This window comes from Panthera leo, chromosome D4, assembly GCF_018350215.1.
Source record: "Panthera leo isolate Ple1 chromosome D4, P.leo_Ple1_pat1.1, whole genome shotgun sequence".
Taxonomy (NCBI): Eukaryota; Metazoa; Chordata; class Mammalia; order Carnivora; family Felidae; genus Panthera; species Panthera leo.
In genome coordinates this window covers 56,062,251-56,078,882 of record NC_056691.1, presented here as the reverse complement: position 1 = coordinate 56,078,882, position 16,632 = coordinate 56,062,251, and the positions used below count along the sequence as shown (strand labels likewise).

General features: G+C 44.9%; 1 protein-coding gene across 2 annotated transcripts; it reads right to left on the bottom strand.

The window, feature by feature from the left end:
* Positions 1-4,036: 4,036 nt before the first annotated feature.
* NUDT2 (nudix hydrolase 2) lies at positions 4,037-16,632 on the bottom strand. 2 transcript variants are annotated; one of them, XM_042914104.1, is made up of 4 exons: positions 16,501-16,632; positions 10,805-10,974; positions 6,763-6,903; positions 4,037-4,628 (listed from the first exon to the last, which is right to left on the bottom strand). In XM_042914104.1, exons 3-4 carry the CDS (start codon positions 6,887-6,889, stop codon positions 4,312-4,314), a joined length of 444 nt encoding a protein of 147 aa, XP_042770038.1. In that variant the 5' UTR covers positions 6,890-6,903; positions 10,805-10,974; positions 16,501-16,632; the 3' UTR covers positions 4,037-4,311. The 2 variants fall into 2 exon arrangements, with proteins under 2 accessions (XP_042770038.1, XP_042770037.1); XM_042914103.1 differs by lacking the exon at positions 10,805-10,974.

The following is a 16,632-nucleotide window of genomic DNA, read 5'->3' as shown; positions in this document are numbered from 1 at the left end:
AAGCCCAAGGCCAATGCTCCATCCCTTGGCCACTAGCCCACAACAGATCATATTAATTTTAGCCTGGACCACTGCAGTGACCTCCTTTTTTCACTCTTGGACCCTTCAATCTAATCCACATAGCAGCTAAGGAAATCTTTTTGAAATTCAATCAAATCACTGAGGAAAATATCCAAGCTCTGATGTTCAAGGCCTCTACTTTCTGAATATTTCTCACATCTCTGTTTCTATTTTATTCACACACACATACTTATGAATATATTTTGAAAAGCATTTGAAGAAATATTACCTTCTGTTCTGGGAACAGCTGCACAGCCCATCCCTGAGAGGGGAGGCCTGCCTCCACCCAGCCTTGAAGAAAACCACAGAGGCAACTGGGTAATTTCCTTTCCTGCTATTGTGCGACTCAGCGGGACTTCTGCTGACACCCTCCCCTCTCTGGCACACACCCCTGTTCCCAAGGAACAACCTGGTTTTTATCTTAAGGTTAGCCATTTACTTCATGCCCATGGATTTTTCCAGCAGTCTGAAGGGAGGGGAGAATCTTTTTTTTTATTCAATGCACTTTACCATTTTGATGGAATATAGGGGGAAACGGAGGCTGACCTCTTTTTTTATATTGAGATATAATTGACAAAACATTATATTTTTCAGGTATTAGTTTCAGGTATACAATGTAATGATTGGATATTTGTATATATTGCAAAATGATCACTGCTGTAAGTCCAGTTAACATCTGTCACCATACAGATATGGTGTATCAATATACCATATATACTATCAAATATTTTTCTTGCAGTGAGAACATTCGAGATCTCCTCTCTTTGCTACTTTCTTTTTAAAATTTTTTTATTAAAAATTTGTTTAATGTTTTTATTTATTTTTGAGACAGAGAGAGACAGAGCATGAGCAGGGGAGGGGCAGAGAGAAAGAGACACAGAATCCGAAGCAGGCTCCAGGCTCTGAGCTGTCAGCACAGACCCTGACGTGGGGCTCAAACTCATGGACTGTGAGATCATGACCTGAGCTGAAGTCGGACGCTTAACTGACTGAGCCACCCAGGTGCCCCACCTTGCTACTTTCAAATATGCAATACAGTTTTGTTAATAGCCACCATGCTGTATATTACATCCCCATGACTTAGTAATTTTGTAACTGGAGATTTGTGCCTTTTGACTCCTCCACCCATTAGGGAAGGGGAGAATTCATGACCTTAAGTTGCAAACCCTGAGCTTGGCTGGGCTTGGGGTTGGATGAGGAATGGGAAAACACAGAAGAGGAGGTCCTGTCCCTAGGAGTCCCCAGTCTAAAGAATAGGAAGAAATTGTGCCTCTGTACTCTGTATCCTTGTGTTTTTCCCTCCCTCCCTATCGCCCTTTTCCCTCCTCAGGCTGTCAGTTGAGATCTTCCTATTACACAGTCCTGAGTAGGAGGTGGATTGGGAGGGGAAGGGAAGGGAAAGGAGTAGAATTCCAGAAAGGCACAGAGCAGGTCTCACAGGGCATCTATAGCACAGCCTCAAGGGGGCAGCAGCAGGGCTGGCACAGCCTTCCTCTAGAAAAAAAGGGACAGGTTGGGCCACAGTCTGAACCAATGGAGATGTAATCCTCTGTTCCCCAAACATGGGGGTCCCACCTGAGGTCTCATACATATCAGCACAAGTATTTCAATTGAAATTCTACCATCAAATAACTACCATTATAGCTTCATTCCTTTAGGTCTTCAATTCAGCAAAGAAGTGCCTACTGTGGGGGTGTAAGGTATTACGTTTGGGAGTCAAGAGGGCATTTTAGTTTTCCAGAGCACACCCCAGAAGGTAAGTCTGTTAAGTGCTTCTCCACCCTGGGTGGTAGACACCTCTACTCCTCTACTGGGGAAAACAGGTGGAGTTCCAAGAGGAGCCTCTTCAGGTAGAGGTGGGAACAGGATAGTATTTTTAGGATGGGTGCTTATTAGGGAATGCTTCCAGGAGGACATGCTCTGGAGCATGGAGGGCCTCAGATCGAAGGGGATATTGTGGTCTCAGTCCCACATCTCTGAACAAGCTGACCAGAAGCAAAGTGGGGATGATGACAAAGCCTGCTCACCCACCATGTCCTAGTCTCAGTCCCACTCTCCCCCCACCTCATCCATCTCCTATAACATGCCATGGTCCCACCCTATCAATTCTTCCTGCAGAGAGTAGGTGAAGATAATTTATGGGGGTTCTGTCACCAAAGTACCTGTGTTTTGGAGGCACCTGGGTGGCTCAAACATCCGACTTCAACGCAGGTCATGATCTTGTGGTACATGAGTTTGAGCCCTGAGTCAGGCTCTCTGCTGTCAGTGCAGAGCCTGCTTCTGATCTTCTGTCCCACTAGCTCCCTGCCCCTCCCCCGCTCATGCTCGCTCTCTCGCTCTCTCTCTCTCTCTCAAAAAAATAATATATATATAAACATTTAAAAAAGTATCTGTGGTTTTTTTAAAGTTTATTTATTTTGATGTCAGCACAGAGCCCGACGCAGAGCTCAAACTCATGAACCGTAAGAGCACGACCTGAGTCGAAGTCGAATGCTTAACTGACTGAGCCACCCAGGTGCCCCCAAAGTGCCTGTGTTTTAATGGAAAACTCTGTAAGGCCCAGAGGAATGACTTCAAAGCCATATGAGATATTCTAAAGTAGAGTCTTCCCTCGGGCACTTCATCCTCAACACACCCCACATACAGGCAACTGCCAGGGCCATCTACCTTCTTAAGCCTCAATTTCCCCAGCTGTAAAAATGAGCAGCAAAATTAGGTCATTTTACAGTCCCTTCTAACTCTGACATATAAGATTTTAGCATCTTGAGTTTCGACAGCCTCCCATGCTGAGAGCACAGGGCTGGCCAGCTCTTGTTAGGAGGCAGCTAGTCTGTGGTTTGGCACCACTGCCCAGCCGGCATTTATTAAATCAGTGGGATGTGGTCCCTTCTGGCCTGGAAAGAGAACATTAAGCTCCAAAAACTTCCTGCAGCAGGCCTCCTTCAGAGAGTACTGCTCAGAGGGGTGAAGAACAAAACCATTCAGATCCTTGGCGGTGCTCCAAGATCCTGTTCACTAGTATTTTTGCCCTGTCTACATGGACAGCCAGTGACTAAAAACATCTGGAAGCCTGTTAAAGACTTGGGTGACTTCTTTCTCCTTTCAGGGGTGGCTGTTCTTGACCTTGGTAATCCAAGTTGACCTTTGCCAATGCCCCTTTGCATCCAATCTTCTGCACTTCATTGGGCAACAACCCTTTAATAAAATCCACATGAATCCATCTGCTAACAGCTCCTGGAAGGGCTGTAGGATCTAACACCTGTCCTGCATTCCTTGAGCCCTAGTAGCTAGGGAGAACAGGGCTGAGACCCAACTCTTGCACCTCTGGGTCTTACAGTTGAATTGGAGAGAAAGGGAGTAGGTAGGAAGAGAGAAACATACATGATGAGAGCTTGCTAAAGGTGGAGAAGGCAGCTGCAGGCAAGGAGTGCACAGGTGTAGTGATGGGGCTGCTGGGCAGCCTAGCAGAGTCCCCCCGGCCTGAGCCTGCCTCTTGCCAGTGACTTCGGTCGTGCTGACAAGGCCCATGCTGACTCTGGGAGGCAGGACTGGGCTGAGAGGTTGGGGTCCACATGCCACTGAACTGGTGGGCCAGTGTAGTCTGTCCCTCATCTCTCTCTTGTGACCTGGAATATGTCACAGATTCCTTGGGTCTCTATTTTAGGAAGCATCTACTGAGCACCTACAACATATGTGCCCGGTGCCAGGGAGAGGGTACATTTAGTGAGTAGAACAAACCCAATTCCTGTGCTCTGGTCCGACTCGCTTGTATTTCCCGTCCAACTACAGGTCACAAAGTCTCAGGAACGCTGGTCGGGTGGAGTTCCAGAGGCAGGAGAGTCACCCTGACTCCTCCCTTAGCTTCTCTGGGGTATGAGTGCATGGACACAGGATTCTCTCTGGCTAAGATCAGAGCTCCATTTCACTTTAGCTTTCTCCCCACCAGGGCAAGAGTCCAAGAAATAAAGACAACAGGTTAGATGGGCAGATAAGCTCCCTGAAGTTTATTTGTAAATTACAAGGATGTACTTATTACACCTAGACTTTTTAACTCCTCGTTTGCCTTCCTTTCCACCCAGCTGAGATTTTTGTTTGCGTTCCTCTGAGAGTCCTCAGCTGATTTTACTAACCCATCTGCTCTTTGCTATGATGAGCCAAAGACCAACACAATCCTTCCCCGGAGTTGACAATGGTTCATCTTGAAAGGCCCTCAGGGATCCTACAGAGGTAAGTGACTGTGCTCTGGTCAGCTCATGAGGCTGTGGAGCAGAGAAACTGGTGTCCTTCTTGGAGCGCTGCCTTCATCTCTTTGAATTGAGCCAACTGGCAGGCCTCATCCAGCCCCAGCCAGCGGTAGGCTTGGTGCTCATGGGAGAGGCGGATCTCCACATTGCAGTCCTTTACCTCCGCCAGCCAGTAGATGACTGTTTTAGGCTTCTCTCTGGCCACATAATTGAGCTCCCTCCTGAACCCCTCAATAATGGTCAGCTGGTCTGCTTCTATGCCTGCTTCCTCCTGAGTCTCCCGCAAGGCTGCTTCTAAGTCATTTTCTCCTGATTCCACATGGCCTGGTTAGGAAAAAAAAGGAAGAGATAATCTTCAACAAAGGTGGAATTTTCAGGTCAGATGATTTAAAGATAGGGGGGTCTTCGGTGACTTTTTAAATTTAAAAAAAAATTTTTTTAATGTTTATTTATTTTTGAGACAGAGCATGAACAGGGGAGGGGCAGAGAGAGAGGGAGACACAGAATCTGAAACAGGCTCCAGGCTCTGAACTGTCAGCACAGAGCCCGACGTGGGGCTCAAACCCACAAACTGTGAGATCATGACCCGAGCCAAAGTCGGATGCTTAACCGACTGAGCCACCCAGGCGTCCCTTCGGTGACTTTTTTAGATGTTGCTAGGCTAAAGGGGGTCTACAGATTGGCAACATCCTAACATGCCTAGGAATAGGGTACAGAACAGGTAGTGTCTGGGCAATTCCTCCTCCCCACCGTATCTTCTCTGCAGAGAGTTAAGACCATGGGTTTAACAAGTCTGATCTAGAAGACTGCTCTTCAGTGGTGAGAGAGATGGCCTTCCTCAGACCTCTGCTTTCTTATTCTTTGGAGCTCTCCTCAAGTTCTCAGGGAGACTTTTCCCTTGGAGACCTTAAATTGATTTTCCGAAGGAAGGGCAGTCACTTCTTGGCAGGTGAGAGCTGGCTGAAGAGGGAGCACTTTGCCTACAATCCACAGTGAGGACTCAACACTGTCTTAGTTGGTCCCTGAAGTCCCAGGGCCAACAGACAGGCTTCAAACCCTGCACTGCAGCACTGGCAGCTGTTTCCAAGTAGCTATCAAGGCTTTTCCAAATTGTTTTCATCTTTCTGAACAAGGCCAGATTCCAGTTTCATAGGGAAAGTCCTGATGGGAACTTAGACTAAGGACAAGCTGAGAGCCAGTTCTAAGAAAATTTGCTGGCAAGACTCAAACCCAACCAGACAGCTGCCAAGAAACTGCTGTAGGAGACCCTGAAGCTCTGCAGACTGGGAGCAGCCCTCAGTTTTGCCTCTAGGACCTCCTTGCAAATTCTCAGCTTGCCCAGAGGGGCCAGGAAGGACAGGGAGGGGTCTGGCAGCCTCTGTCAACACATGGTTCCAGCAAGTTGCTGGGGGCCTCCTTGTTCAGGAGCTCATGGGGAACAGGAATTGTTAGCTGTTCCCTTCTTGGTTCAGAGACAAGGCGACCTCCTAGCCCTCCTCCTTCCCAGGGGCTCTCCCAGCAGTGCCCTGAGTCACCCGTTGCTGTACAGCTCCCACAGAAAGCAACCAGGAGTCGGGGCTTAAAAAACCAATCTAGCTCATGGCTTCTGGGAATCTTCTCTCTATAGCACTTTATGTAGCTATGTGCACAAAGCCAGGTAGGTACTGCACTGGGGGAGGAAGGTGAGAGGGATGTTGGTGGTAAGAGGTGACCCTGATCCCCACCTGCCCTCAGAAGTGTGGGGAGTCTCTGAACACGCCCTTCCCAATAGTGTCTGTGCTGCATTCTACCCATGAGTGTTAACAGGGTGACTTCTCCTTCAGGCCCAGGCGGGACAATATTTGGAGAGGTCCTTTGAAATCTTTCAGTGAGAGGTACTATGCAGTATGACATTGGTGATCAGGAGACAAGTGTGAAGATTTCTATTCATAGAGTTTGTGACACTCTTCTTTCACCTTATTTCTCCTTAGTGAAATGCAAAAGTGCAAAGTTTATTTCCTGTTCCCATTTCCTTATTTTCCTCCAACCTGGATCCTTGTTCACCCCTCCCCCTGGCACTCCCCTTTAAAGTTCCTGCTCCCTTCTATCTGGAGGCTGTTCACTCTGGGCTCCTGACCTGTAACCCAGTAATGATTTGATCCCAAGGCCCCCAATTCCCAGCCCAGTGCCTTTTCTCCTACCCAGGCATTCACCACAGAGACTGGCACTCTAGTGAATGTGAGTCACACACAGAAAACCGGTGCTGCTTCTGCCCTGGGATTCAATCACAAAGTTCTATTTCCAGCTCTGCTCTGGCCTGGCATGGAGACCATGTATGTAGAAAGGATCAAGGGCTCCTGCCCCCACCTCCCCTCCTGCTGCACAGTCCCTGAAATATAAGCTTTGTGGAGGGCCTGGCAGGGTGGCTTTCTGAGCAACACTCAGCATTTTCCCGAGAGCCAGCCCCTCTGCCTTGCACCTTTGGGAGGAGTCCAGTGATGAATGCCATCTGATGCCTGCAGCAGTAGAAACTCAATCGCAGGGTTGTCCACCTTGGGAATGAGGCGTCTTCGGAAAATGATCAAGCCACACGCTCTGAGGGCCATGGTCTATCTGAGGACTTAAGGAAGAAGATGTGAGACCCTGGGAAGTTACACAAAACAGGAAGATCTACCCTGGGGGCAGCACTCTGGTGCTGGGGAATAGCACAGACCAGCTAACAGTGACCTCATCAGCTACAGAAAAAGGCAGCATACCGAAGACAAGATGGGAGAAACCAGGAATCAGAGGCTGATTTGTGTGTGATGGTAGGACCCTGGCCCCTACCCTGTCAGGGAAGCTCTATCCCAACTCCTCCAGGACTCCCTGTTAAGACACAGGGGCTGGGGCTGGTGTGTGTGCATTAAGAGACTGGAGGTCCTCAGAAGCAAACCCACTGAAACTGGAGAGATGCTATGAATGGAAGAGATGAGGAACATTCTCATCAAACCCATGGTCCCATTTCCTTTCGGCCTCCAGCCTGAGTCTGTGGGGCAGACACCCCAGCAATGTAGTTTCAGATGGCTTGAGGAGCCATTCAGGGAAGGTAGGTTGGGGTACTAAAAAGCTTTTTGTTATTGATATTTTTAGTCTTTTATCCAGGTTTTAGAATGTTACACGTTCATGTGGTTCAAAATTCTAAGTACAAAAAGGCACACACAGTAGAAAATCTCTTTCCTACCCCATCAAAAGCAAGCTAGTATAATGGTCAAGAGTGTGAATCTGCAGCGTGAGTTCAAGTTTTGACTTTACTACTTATTCACTGTGTGATTAGCTCCTAAGTCTCATTTTCCTCAGCTCTATCTAAGACAGGATAGTAACAGTTCTACCTCAGGGGCACCTGGGTGGCTCAGTCAGTTAAGCGGCAGACTTTGGCTCAGGTCATGACCTCATGGTTTGTAGGTTCAAGCCCTGGGTTGGGCTCTATGCTGAAAGCTCAGAACCTGGAGCCTGCTTCAGATTCTGTGTGTGTGTGTGTGTCTCTCTCTCTCTGCCCCTCCCCCATTCATGTTCTGTCTTTCAAAACTGAATAAACGTTAAAAAAAATTTTAATAACAGTTCTACCTCAAGGGGTTGCTGTGAGGGTTGTTGTGACTTAACTTTTGTAAAGTGCTTTAGAACAGTGCCAGGCATGTAATAAGCATTCAAAAGATTTCAATATGCATAGGAAAATGTTTGGAAGGATACACATCATTAATAGTATTTCCTGGAGGATGAGATTATGGGGAGACTTTAATTTTCCAGTCCCTATATTTCTGTATTGTTTGGAAGTTTACAGAAAATATTTATTAATTTTATAACCAGCAATTCTGTGAAGACTACAATTTTTTAGCCTTTTCCATTTTAGTTACTTTTCTTTCCATTTCAGTTACTTTTCTTTCCATTTCAGAAAAGAATGTCAACAACAAGGAACAACAACAACAAAAGAGAGGAAGGGAGAAGAATAGAAATATCTGCAGAAGTGAAAAAACAACTCATCTGAAGGGGGACAGGTTATCAAGGTAACAAAATATATGGAAGATCTCTTATGTAAGGCCTTTCTAAAGAAAATTTGTCATTTGTTCAGTCAACAATATTGAGTAGCTACCATGTACTAAGTACATGCTAGGCCTTTGCTCTCATGCAGTTTATATTCTAGTGAGAGAGACAGATTTTAATCAAATAATTAAGCAAACTAAAAAATAATTGCCAATAAGGTATGTGCTACAAGGGAAAAATGTGTAATGGGTAACCTGACTTTGTCTGAGGGAACAAGGAAGGCTTCCTTGGAAGAAGGGATGTTTGAGTAGAGAAGGACGAGTGAAAGGTAAGTTGGCAATGGGAATGAAGAGAAGAAGTGTGTTCCAGGAGAAGTGGACAGCATGAATAAAGGTCCTGAGGTGGGATGGCAGAACGAAAAGAAAATCAGATATCTTAAATGCAGCAAAGGCCTGGGAGAGTGACCCAGGCAGGAAAAGACCCAAGTCAGCAGGGCCTCATCTGCAAGATTCCAGAGCCAAAGAAGGAGCTGGTATGTTGGACAGCAGAGCTGATGCAGAGAGCTGGAGCAGGAGGTGATGGCCTCCTCAGCCCCCTTGCTGGTACTCAATCGAGATAAGCCTGCATCTGTCAAAGGCACACAAATCAGACCCAAACTGAAACTCTTTCCAGGATAATTCTCAGAACTGTCAACACATGGCTTACCAAAAAACCAAATCCACCAACACTGTGATCTTTCCAAATATTTCTAAACCTATAATGAATTTTTAAGAATTGGAAATAATTCAAGTGGGTTTTTTTAAGACTTAAAAAAAATTTTTTTAATGTTTGTTTATTTTTGAGAGAGAAAGAAAGCATAAGTGGGCGAGGGGCAGAGACACACACACACACACACACACACACACACACACACACACACAGAATCCAAAGCAGGCTCCAGGCTATCAGCACAGAGCCTGACGTGGGGCTTGAACTCACAAGCCACGAGATCATGACCTGAGCTGAAGTTGGAGCTTAACCAACTGAGCCACCCAGGCACCCCTTAAGACTTTATTTTTAAGTAATTTCTATACCCATTGTGGGGCTTGAACTTACAATCCTGAGATCGAGAGTTGCATGCTCTATCGATTGAGCCAGCTAAGTGCCCCTCAAATGGGGTTTCTGAAATGGTCTGTGCTCTCATATACTGTTGGTAGGAGAGAAAATTAGCATGTCCCCTTAGGAAGGCAATTTGGTAATAATTATCAAAGCATAAAATGCATATTCCCTTACACCTAGCAATTCCATTCTAGGCACTCTGACATACACAAATACATGTTTAAGATATACACATAAGGATGTTCATCACAACCTTGTTTGCAATATCAAAAAGGAAAAAAAGGCAGAAACAAATATCCATCAATATGGGAAGGTTAAATAAAGTATAGTATATCTGTACAATGGAATATTATGGAGCCTTTTTAAAAAACGAGGTAGAGCCAAATGTGCTGCTTTTAAGAGGATTTTCAGACAGGGACGCATGGGTGGCTCAGTTGGTTAAGCCTCCGACTCTTGATTTCGGCTCAGGTCATGATCTCATGGTTCCTGGGTTCGAGCCCTGCATTGGGCTCTGTACTCATATTGTGGAGCCTGCTTGGGATTCTCCTCTCTGCCCCTTCCCAACTCTCATCCTCATGAGCTCGCTCACTCTCTCTCTCAAAATAAATAAACTAAAAAAAAAAAAAAAAAGATTTTCGGACATATTAAGTGAAAAATGTATGATTCAGAATAGACTGTATAATGCTATCCCGTTTGAGTTTTAAAATTTACATGTAAACTGGTAGCAGGCTTTTTAAAACATTATGTTCTATTTCCCTGCTCTCCCTATTTATGCCAAAAACCTTCCCCATTTTGGAAACCAGAAAGAAGCACCCTGTTGCCACCGTACTGGTGAACAGAGGTTTCAAATTAGTGGTTCCAGGCTTAGGCAGAAACAGGTACCAGATACCATGCCCTCCTATAAAGATGCTTATAAAGTAGTAGCAAGTTACTGGTGAAGGGCACCTTGCTCCTGTCTTGGGTTGAGTCCCATGGAATGAATGTTGGACCCCTAGATAAGCTTAGGGATCCAAGACTAGAGGGCAGTGCCCTGCCTTGGACAGAAGCCCCAGAGCATTGCTCTACATCACTGCCATCACCAATGCATCATGGGGAAAACAACACTGCCTGCAGGGGGGGGGGGGGGGCAAGACAGGCCTGGTGTGGCCATGTGGAGACACTGGAAAGAGGGGGGCAGGCCAATATTTTCCCATGGGGAAGTGGCTTAGGGTAGTGACAAGGGCACACCTCAGAAAAATGTATCTTAGTAGACACCAATGTGTAAGGGTAACCACATCTAAGAACCAGACCAACCAATGGTTCATCTTAATGGGACCAGAAGAGCTAGGATCAGATGTTCACTTTCTACCTATCCTATTGACCTGTGGAGAGGACAGTTGTTCTAGAAAGGCAAAACTCCTATTTACCTTTTCAATTGCTTGGCTTGAGCCAGCTGTTCTCTAGAATTTCTCTCTCCTTCCCCATACATGCTTCCTACTCATGCTTTCAGAAGCAGCTCAGTGTCACTTCTTCTGTGAAGCCTTCTGGCTTCTAATCATTCCATCTTCTGGGCTTTTAACATGGCTTGAATAAACTTCTGTAGCGTTTGATCAGAGAAACAGAACACTATGAGGAAATTAAGGATTTAGTGTAGGGATTACATCTTGTGCAGTTATGGAAGTTGATGGAGAAATCCAAGCAACTCTGTCACCTCTGCATCTGGTGTTGTGCCTGAAGTCTCTATATATAAGCAAGGCCAGCAGTTGGGAAGGAGAGCTGGATGTGAAGTGGAGGAGAGCAAGGAAAACTGGAACTTATGAAAACAAACCAGATCCTATGAAGACAAGTAGAACTCTTGAGGACAAATGAAACCTGTGACTTCTTTCACCATTTCCAAGCTCATGAACTTATAGGAGGAGCTGGAGCCCTTTGTCATAGAGCTGAATGGACATCTGGCCGAGCAGTCGGAGTAACTGAAGGAGGACATTCAGCAGGAGTTGGGGAGCTGCCGGCCTGAGTGCTATATCCTACACCAACAAGGTGAACCGGCAGATCAGTGTCAAAAGGTAAGTACTGCCACATGCTTGGTATCCTGCTCTGTCCTTCACAGTGTACTGTTGCTACTTCACTTAAGCTTTCCAAATCTCGCACAAAATTTTCTTGAGGTTGACCCTAACTTGGAACCATGTAGGAAGGGAATCCTGGGAAACACAGTTCCAGTTTAGCTAAGTGGACACAGAACAAAGCCACCACAAGCACAATACCTAGTCTGGTAAATCTCAGTCTGTACCTTTGGCAGGGAAGAGCCGGACTATGCACTCTGTTTCCTTGGGACCCAGCACAGCCACTTTCAGCAGATGTTCATTAACTCAACAAAACACTCTCCCCACATCCCACTCAAACAAATGCTCAGGGTATGTTCTGGGATTTTGGGAAACAGCCCAGTGTTTTCCTGAAGAGTGCCATTTACATAAAAGTCAATGGAGCCATTGTTGTACATTTTCTGTTTTTCTGGAGACCATGAAGGGAAACTGTTCTGGGGTTTGAAAGTTGTCAGCTTATAGAGAAAGATACACACACACACACACACACACACACACACACACACACACACACCAGACTCCAAGTAGATTCAAACCTCAGGGGGTTAAAGAACACAGCATCCAATATGCAAATGTGCTTGCAGCCAGGATTGCAGAGATGAGAACTCCAAGCTGACAGCAGGCAATTCACACTTCAGAAAAGTGGCAAAGTGCCTTAGGTGGTTAAAAAAAACCTGAGTAAAAAAATCCTCAATGTCATCAGAAGGTTCCAGAAGCTAAGGAAAAGTGTTCTTGCCTTTCTCTCTATATACATTTCCCTTACAGCTCAGGAGGTTCAGAACCTAGGTGCCAAAAAATAATTCACAGATAAATGGCTGTACTGATGTATTGTGTTCCAATGTTTTCATCAAATTAATCAGAGTGCTATTGCAAGCATAGCTCAACCCCAAACGCCCTCACAAATATACCTTTAGATACAGAAAGAGCTCCCCAAATCCTCAACTTGTTCCTTATAATCTTAAATCCCTTTAACAGAAACTGTTTCATGCCACCACGTTATCAATTAAGCATCTGCACTGTGCCAGCTATACTGTGCAAAGTTCTTTACGTGTATCTTTTCTAATGCTCAAGACAAATCTTCATGATAAGCATGACTGTCTCCAGTTTTGGATGAGGAAACTAAGACTCAAAAAGGTGAAAATACTTGCCCAAAGGCATAGCCCAAAGGCAAGATTTGAATCCAAGTAAGTCTAACTCCAAAGTATATCTCCCTCCTTATACAGGTCTGCTTACCATGAAAGATCAGGGCTTAGGGCACAAATGGCCTGGAGAGAGGACATGCAAATAATTTATAAAATTACTTCCAGTTCCAAAATGCCCAGTTTTTGATCTATATTCATATGGGGAATTTTTTTTTTTTTAATTTTTTAATGCTTAGGGAGACACAGAATTTGAAGCAACTCCAGGCTCTGAGCTGTCAGCACAGAGCCCAATGCAGGGCTCAAACCCACGAACAGTGAGATCATGACCTGAGCTGAAGTGATGCTTAACCGACTGAGCCACACAGGCACCCCATACATTTTAAAGGTGCCCAGCTGGAATCCTTTCCATAGAATAGGTTTTAGTTGGGGGGCAGGGAGTAGAGATGAAGATCTTGGTGCCCAAGGATGACCTGGAGAGGTAAAGTGTAGCCTTAGGCCCCTACTTTGCCTTTCTATGAGTCCTCTGCTTTTTCTCTGGGAAGTAAGGACCTAAAACCACATGTTCAAAACCATATCCAGTAGCCTGGGGGTTCCTAAGCACCAAGCGTTGGGAATACCCTTAATGCTAGCCTTGAACAAGCACAAAAACACCTAACTTAGGCAGGGTGCTGGTATCCAGGAAAGTTGCCCGGGCCACTCCGCTGTGAGGAGGAAGGCCAATTCTGCCTGCTTACAAGCAACTCTGACTGCTCGGCTTTCCCTCTCTTCCCATATCATAATGGTCTTTTCTGATTCTTCAACTCCCCTCCTCCCTTTCAAAGGATGGAATAGACATGAGGTGCCCATCAGTGAATAAAGCTCTCTCTTTCTTGTGACAAGCAAGCAAGCAAGCAAGAAAGAAGCTCCCAACTACTGTGAATAAATTGAGACAAAGAAAATGTTCCCTTAATTGCACCTTTCCCTGGGCATCTGCCACTCTCTTTTCTCACAGAGACCAAGCTGCTGAGTCATCTTGCTATCTTTGCTATTTGGCTGAGGGCGAAAACAGGAGATTTCACCTGTAAAGGCATGAATATTGGCTTCCAGGATGGGGCCAAAGTCAGACAAGGTTGGAACAAAAATCATTCCTAGTAAAGAGGATCTGTTAAGTGGCCTATTAGTGCCATCTGCTGTACAATTCTAGAAAGCAAACATGGAGAATTCTAATATTAGTGCCTGAAGGGATTTACTTACTCATCTAACATCTGTTGAGTATGTCCCACTTGACAAGCAGTATGACAGAATTGAAGAGTGGATATAGAGCTGAATATTATAAAGCCCCAGCTTTCTAAGGGTTCACAGTCTCGTGAAATCGGAAGGTACTTAGACAAGTTGCCAGTGTGTTTTGTGCATCATTGGGGTATGTGTAAAATGGAAAGGAAGCAAAGAAGAGGGAGTGATTATCTTTAGGTCAAAGAGGCACCCCATAAGGATTCTGAAGGATGGCTAGGAATTCACCAGGCAGAATAAAGGTGGAGGCAAGGGGCATTCCAGGCAGAGAGGAGCGTGGGCAAAGACCCTGAAGCACAAAATGGCATTCCATTGATAAACAGCTTAGTTTATATTCTGTAGGCAATGAGAAGCCTTTGACTGATTTTAGGCAGGGTTGGTGATATGGTCAGATTGACATTTTACAAAGACATTCTGGCAGCAAGGAAGGTAGAGAATGAATTAGGATTGAAGGCAGGGAGATCAACGAGTTACAAGCTTGTCACCAATAGGCCAGGTGACAAATGATAGAGTTAAATTAAGGCAGAGACCCTGAAAAAGGAGAGGAAGGGATGAATTTGAGAAATATCTCGAAAAGAAAACCAACAGTATTTGATGTTTCATTGTTCAAGGGAGAGAGGAGGAAAGAGAGATTGTTTGGTTTGGGTGACAGTGGAATAGGGAGTAGAATGTAAAATAATGATTTGCTTGGGACAAGATGAATTTGAAGTGCTATAGACTACCCACAAGGTAAATGAACAGATAGAATTGTGTTCAGTGATCTGATCACCTCATCCCACCTCTTCATTGCCCAAGGTGAAAATTTCCTTTGGAAAAAAATTTTGCTTCCACTATAGGTACCTCTGCAGGCCACCTCCTCCACTTGAGTGTGCATCTGATATTCAAAGCATTTTATCCTCTTTCAGTCAGAAACAACATGGAAAAGCATGGCTGGCTTTGCAGTGAGAAAGACCTAACTCCCTAATTCAACAGTTGTATTACTTTAAGCAAAATACTTCCTTAAGCCTCACTTTCCTCATCTGTAAAATGAGGGTAACCTCTATTTTACATGGTTGTAGTAGGGTTAAAAATAATATATACATAAGATCAGATATATCAGAAGTACTGAATATATAGGAGTAATTTTTATCCCTGTTGTCATAAAAGGTCATCAGAAAGCTTCTGTATTATGATCTAATAGCATGCTCTTAGCTTCTATTGATAGCTGAATCAAGAAATGGCTTTTCATATTTCCAGCAAAACTGCTGGTGACCACACTGTTCACTACACCATATATATTCCTTATGTATAAAGTACCACAAGATAAATTCCTTTCAATATAGGAACTGGGAAGAAATTCACTCTTTTGAAAAATGGTTTCCTTTTTTGTGTTATTTCTCTGACAAATTTTGAACTAAATTGGGTGCTCGCAGTAAGTCTACTGGCCTTGTTGACTAGTATATTTATTTGTTTCTATTATGAAGGTAAGAGGTACCATTTTGGGGGGGGGGGGAGTTACTGCTTGTCAGGCATTGTGCCAAGTGCTTTACTTTCATCAATTCACTTAATTTTCACAACAACCCTCTGAGCCTTTACCGTAATTTTTCAAGAGGAAAAAAAAGGAAAGATATGTCTGGGTAGACTCAAAGGCAGGTCTGCCTGACTCCCAACAACCTTGTTCTTAACCTTGACTCTGTATTACAGTTTTACATTTGGCTATATGATTGCAGTCAGTTTACTAAAACCTTAGTTTGCAAGCATAATTCGTTCCGGAAACATGCCTATAATCCAAAGCACTTGTATATCAAAGCAAATTTCAAGAACCATTGGCTCAGTTGTGATCATGTGACATTTGGCGTCAGGTACTACTTACATCGCAAGACATTGTCCATTTACCAAGTTAAAATTTATTAGAAACCTTTGCTTCCCTTACAGAACACTCCCAATCCAAGGTTTTCTTGTGTGTATATGCATACATATATGTATATGTGTGTGTGTGTGTGTGTATATATATATATATATATATATATATATATATATATATATATATTTAAGATATATAATAACAAATAACAAATACATAGGGCCCAAATCAGACCACAACAAAGAACAAGGAAGTTATGTTTTAGGTGGTGGGACTCTCCTGTGATTTTCTTTCTTTACTTCTGCTATAATTGCCACGATATTATTCATTCAATAGATGAAACATATTAGAAAATATAAAATCTCTTCCGGAAAGCAGGCAGGGTTTAAAGGGCAACAACAAAGTGAAACTGAGGCCGAGGGAGGGGAAGGTATGGCGTTCTTGCCGTAGGGCCCTAAATGTGAACTCTGGGATTCCGATGCCCCACCCCATCGTCACCTGCGTGCGGGCCAGCAAGGCTCAGAGCCATTGAACCCTCCCCTCTTCCTGAGCACAGAGGAAAACTGAGGTGCTGCGAGCGGCGGAGGGGGTGGAGTTGGTTGGGGGGAGGTCTGGCCTGCCCACGCCTCACTGCCAGCCTGGGGGAGAGCGCGTCCACCTTTGACGGTGCACCGACGGGAGGCTATTCAGCTGCAGATTCTCATCGGTCAAACCTCAGTACCTTAGCACAGAATTCAACACAGAGGCCGATCCTTAAGACTACTCACCCAAGGCCGAGGGAAGCAGGAGGCGGGCCTTGAACGGAAAGGGGGAGTACGTCGACCAATCCGGAGGGTTCGGTTGCGCTTAGAGCGACCAACAGTATACGGAGAAGTCTCCTCCACCCGCCTCAAAAATGC

Excerpts from the sequence above, each read along its gene's own strand:
- NUDT2 (XM_042914104.1), bottom strand. The coding sequence starts at position 6,889 with ATGGCCCTCAGAGCGTGTGGCTTGATCATTTTCCGAAGACGCCTCATT. Across the intron at positions 4,629-6,762 it reads TCACTGGACTCCTCCCAAAG|GCCATGTGGAATCAGGAGAA; the intron begins GTGCAAGGCAGA and ends TTTCCTAACCAG.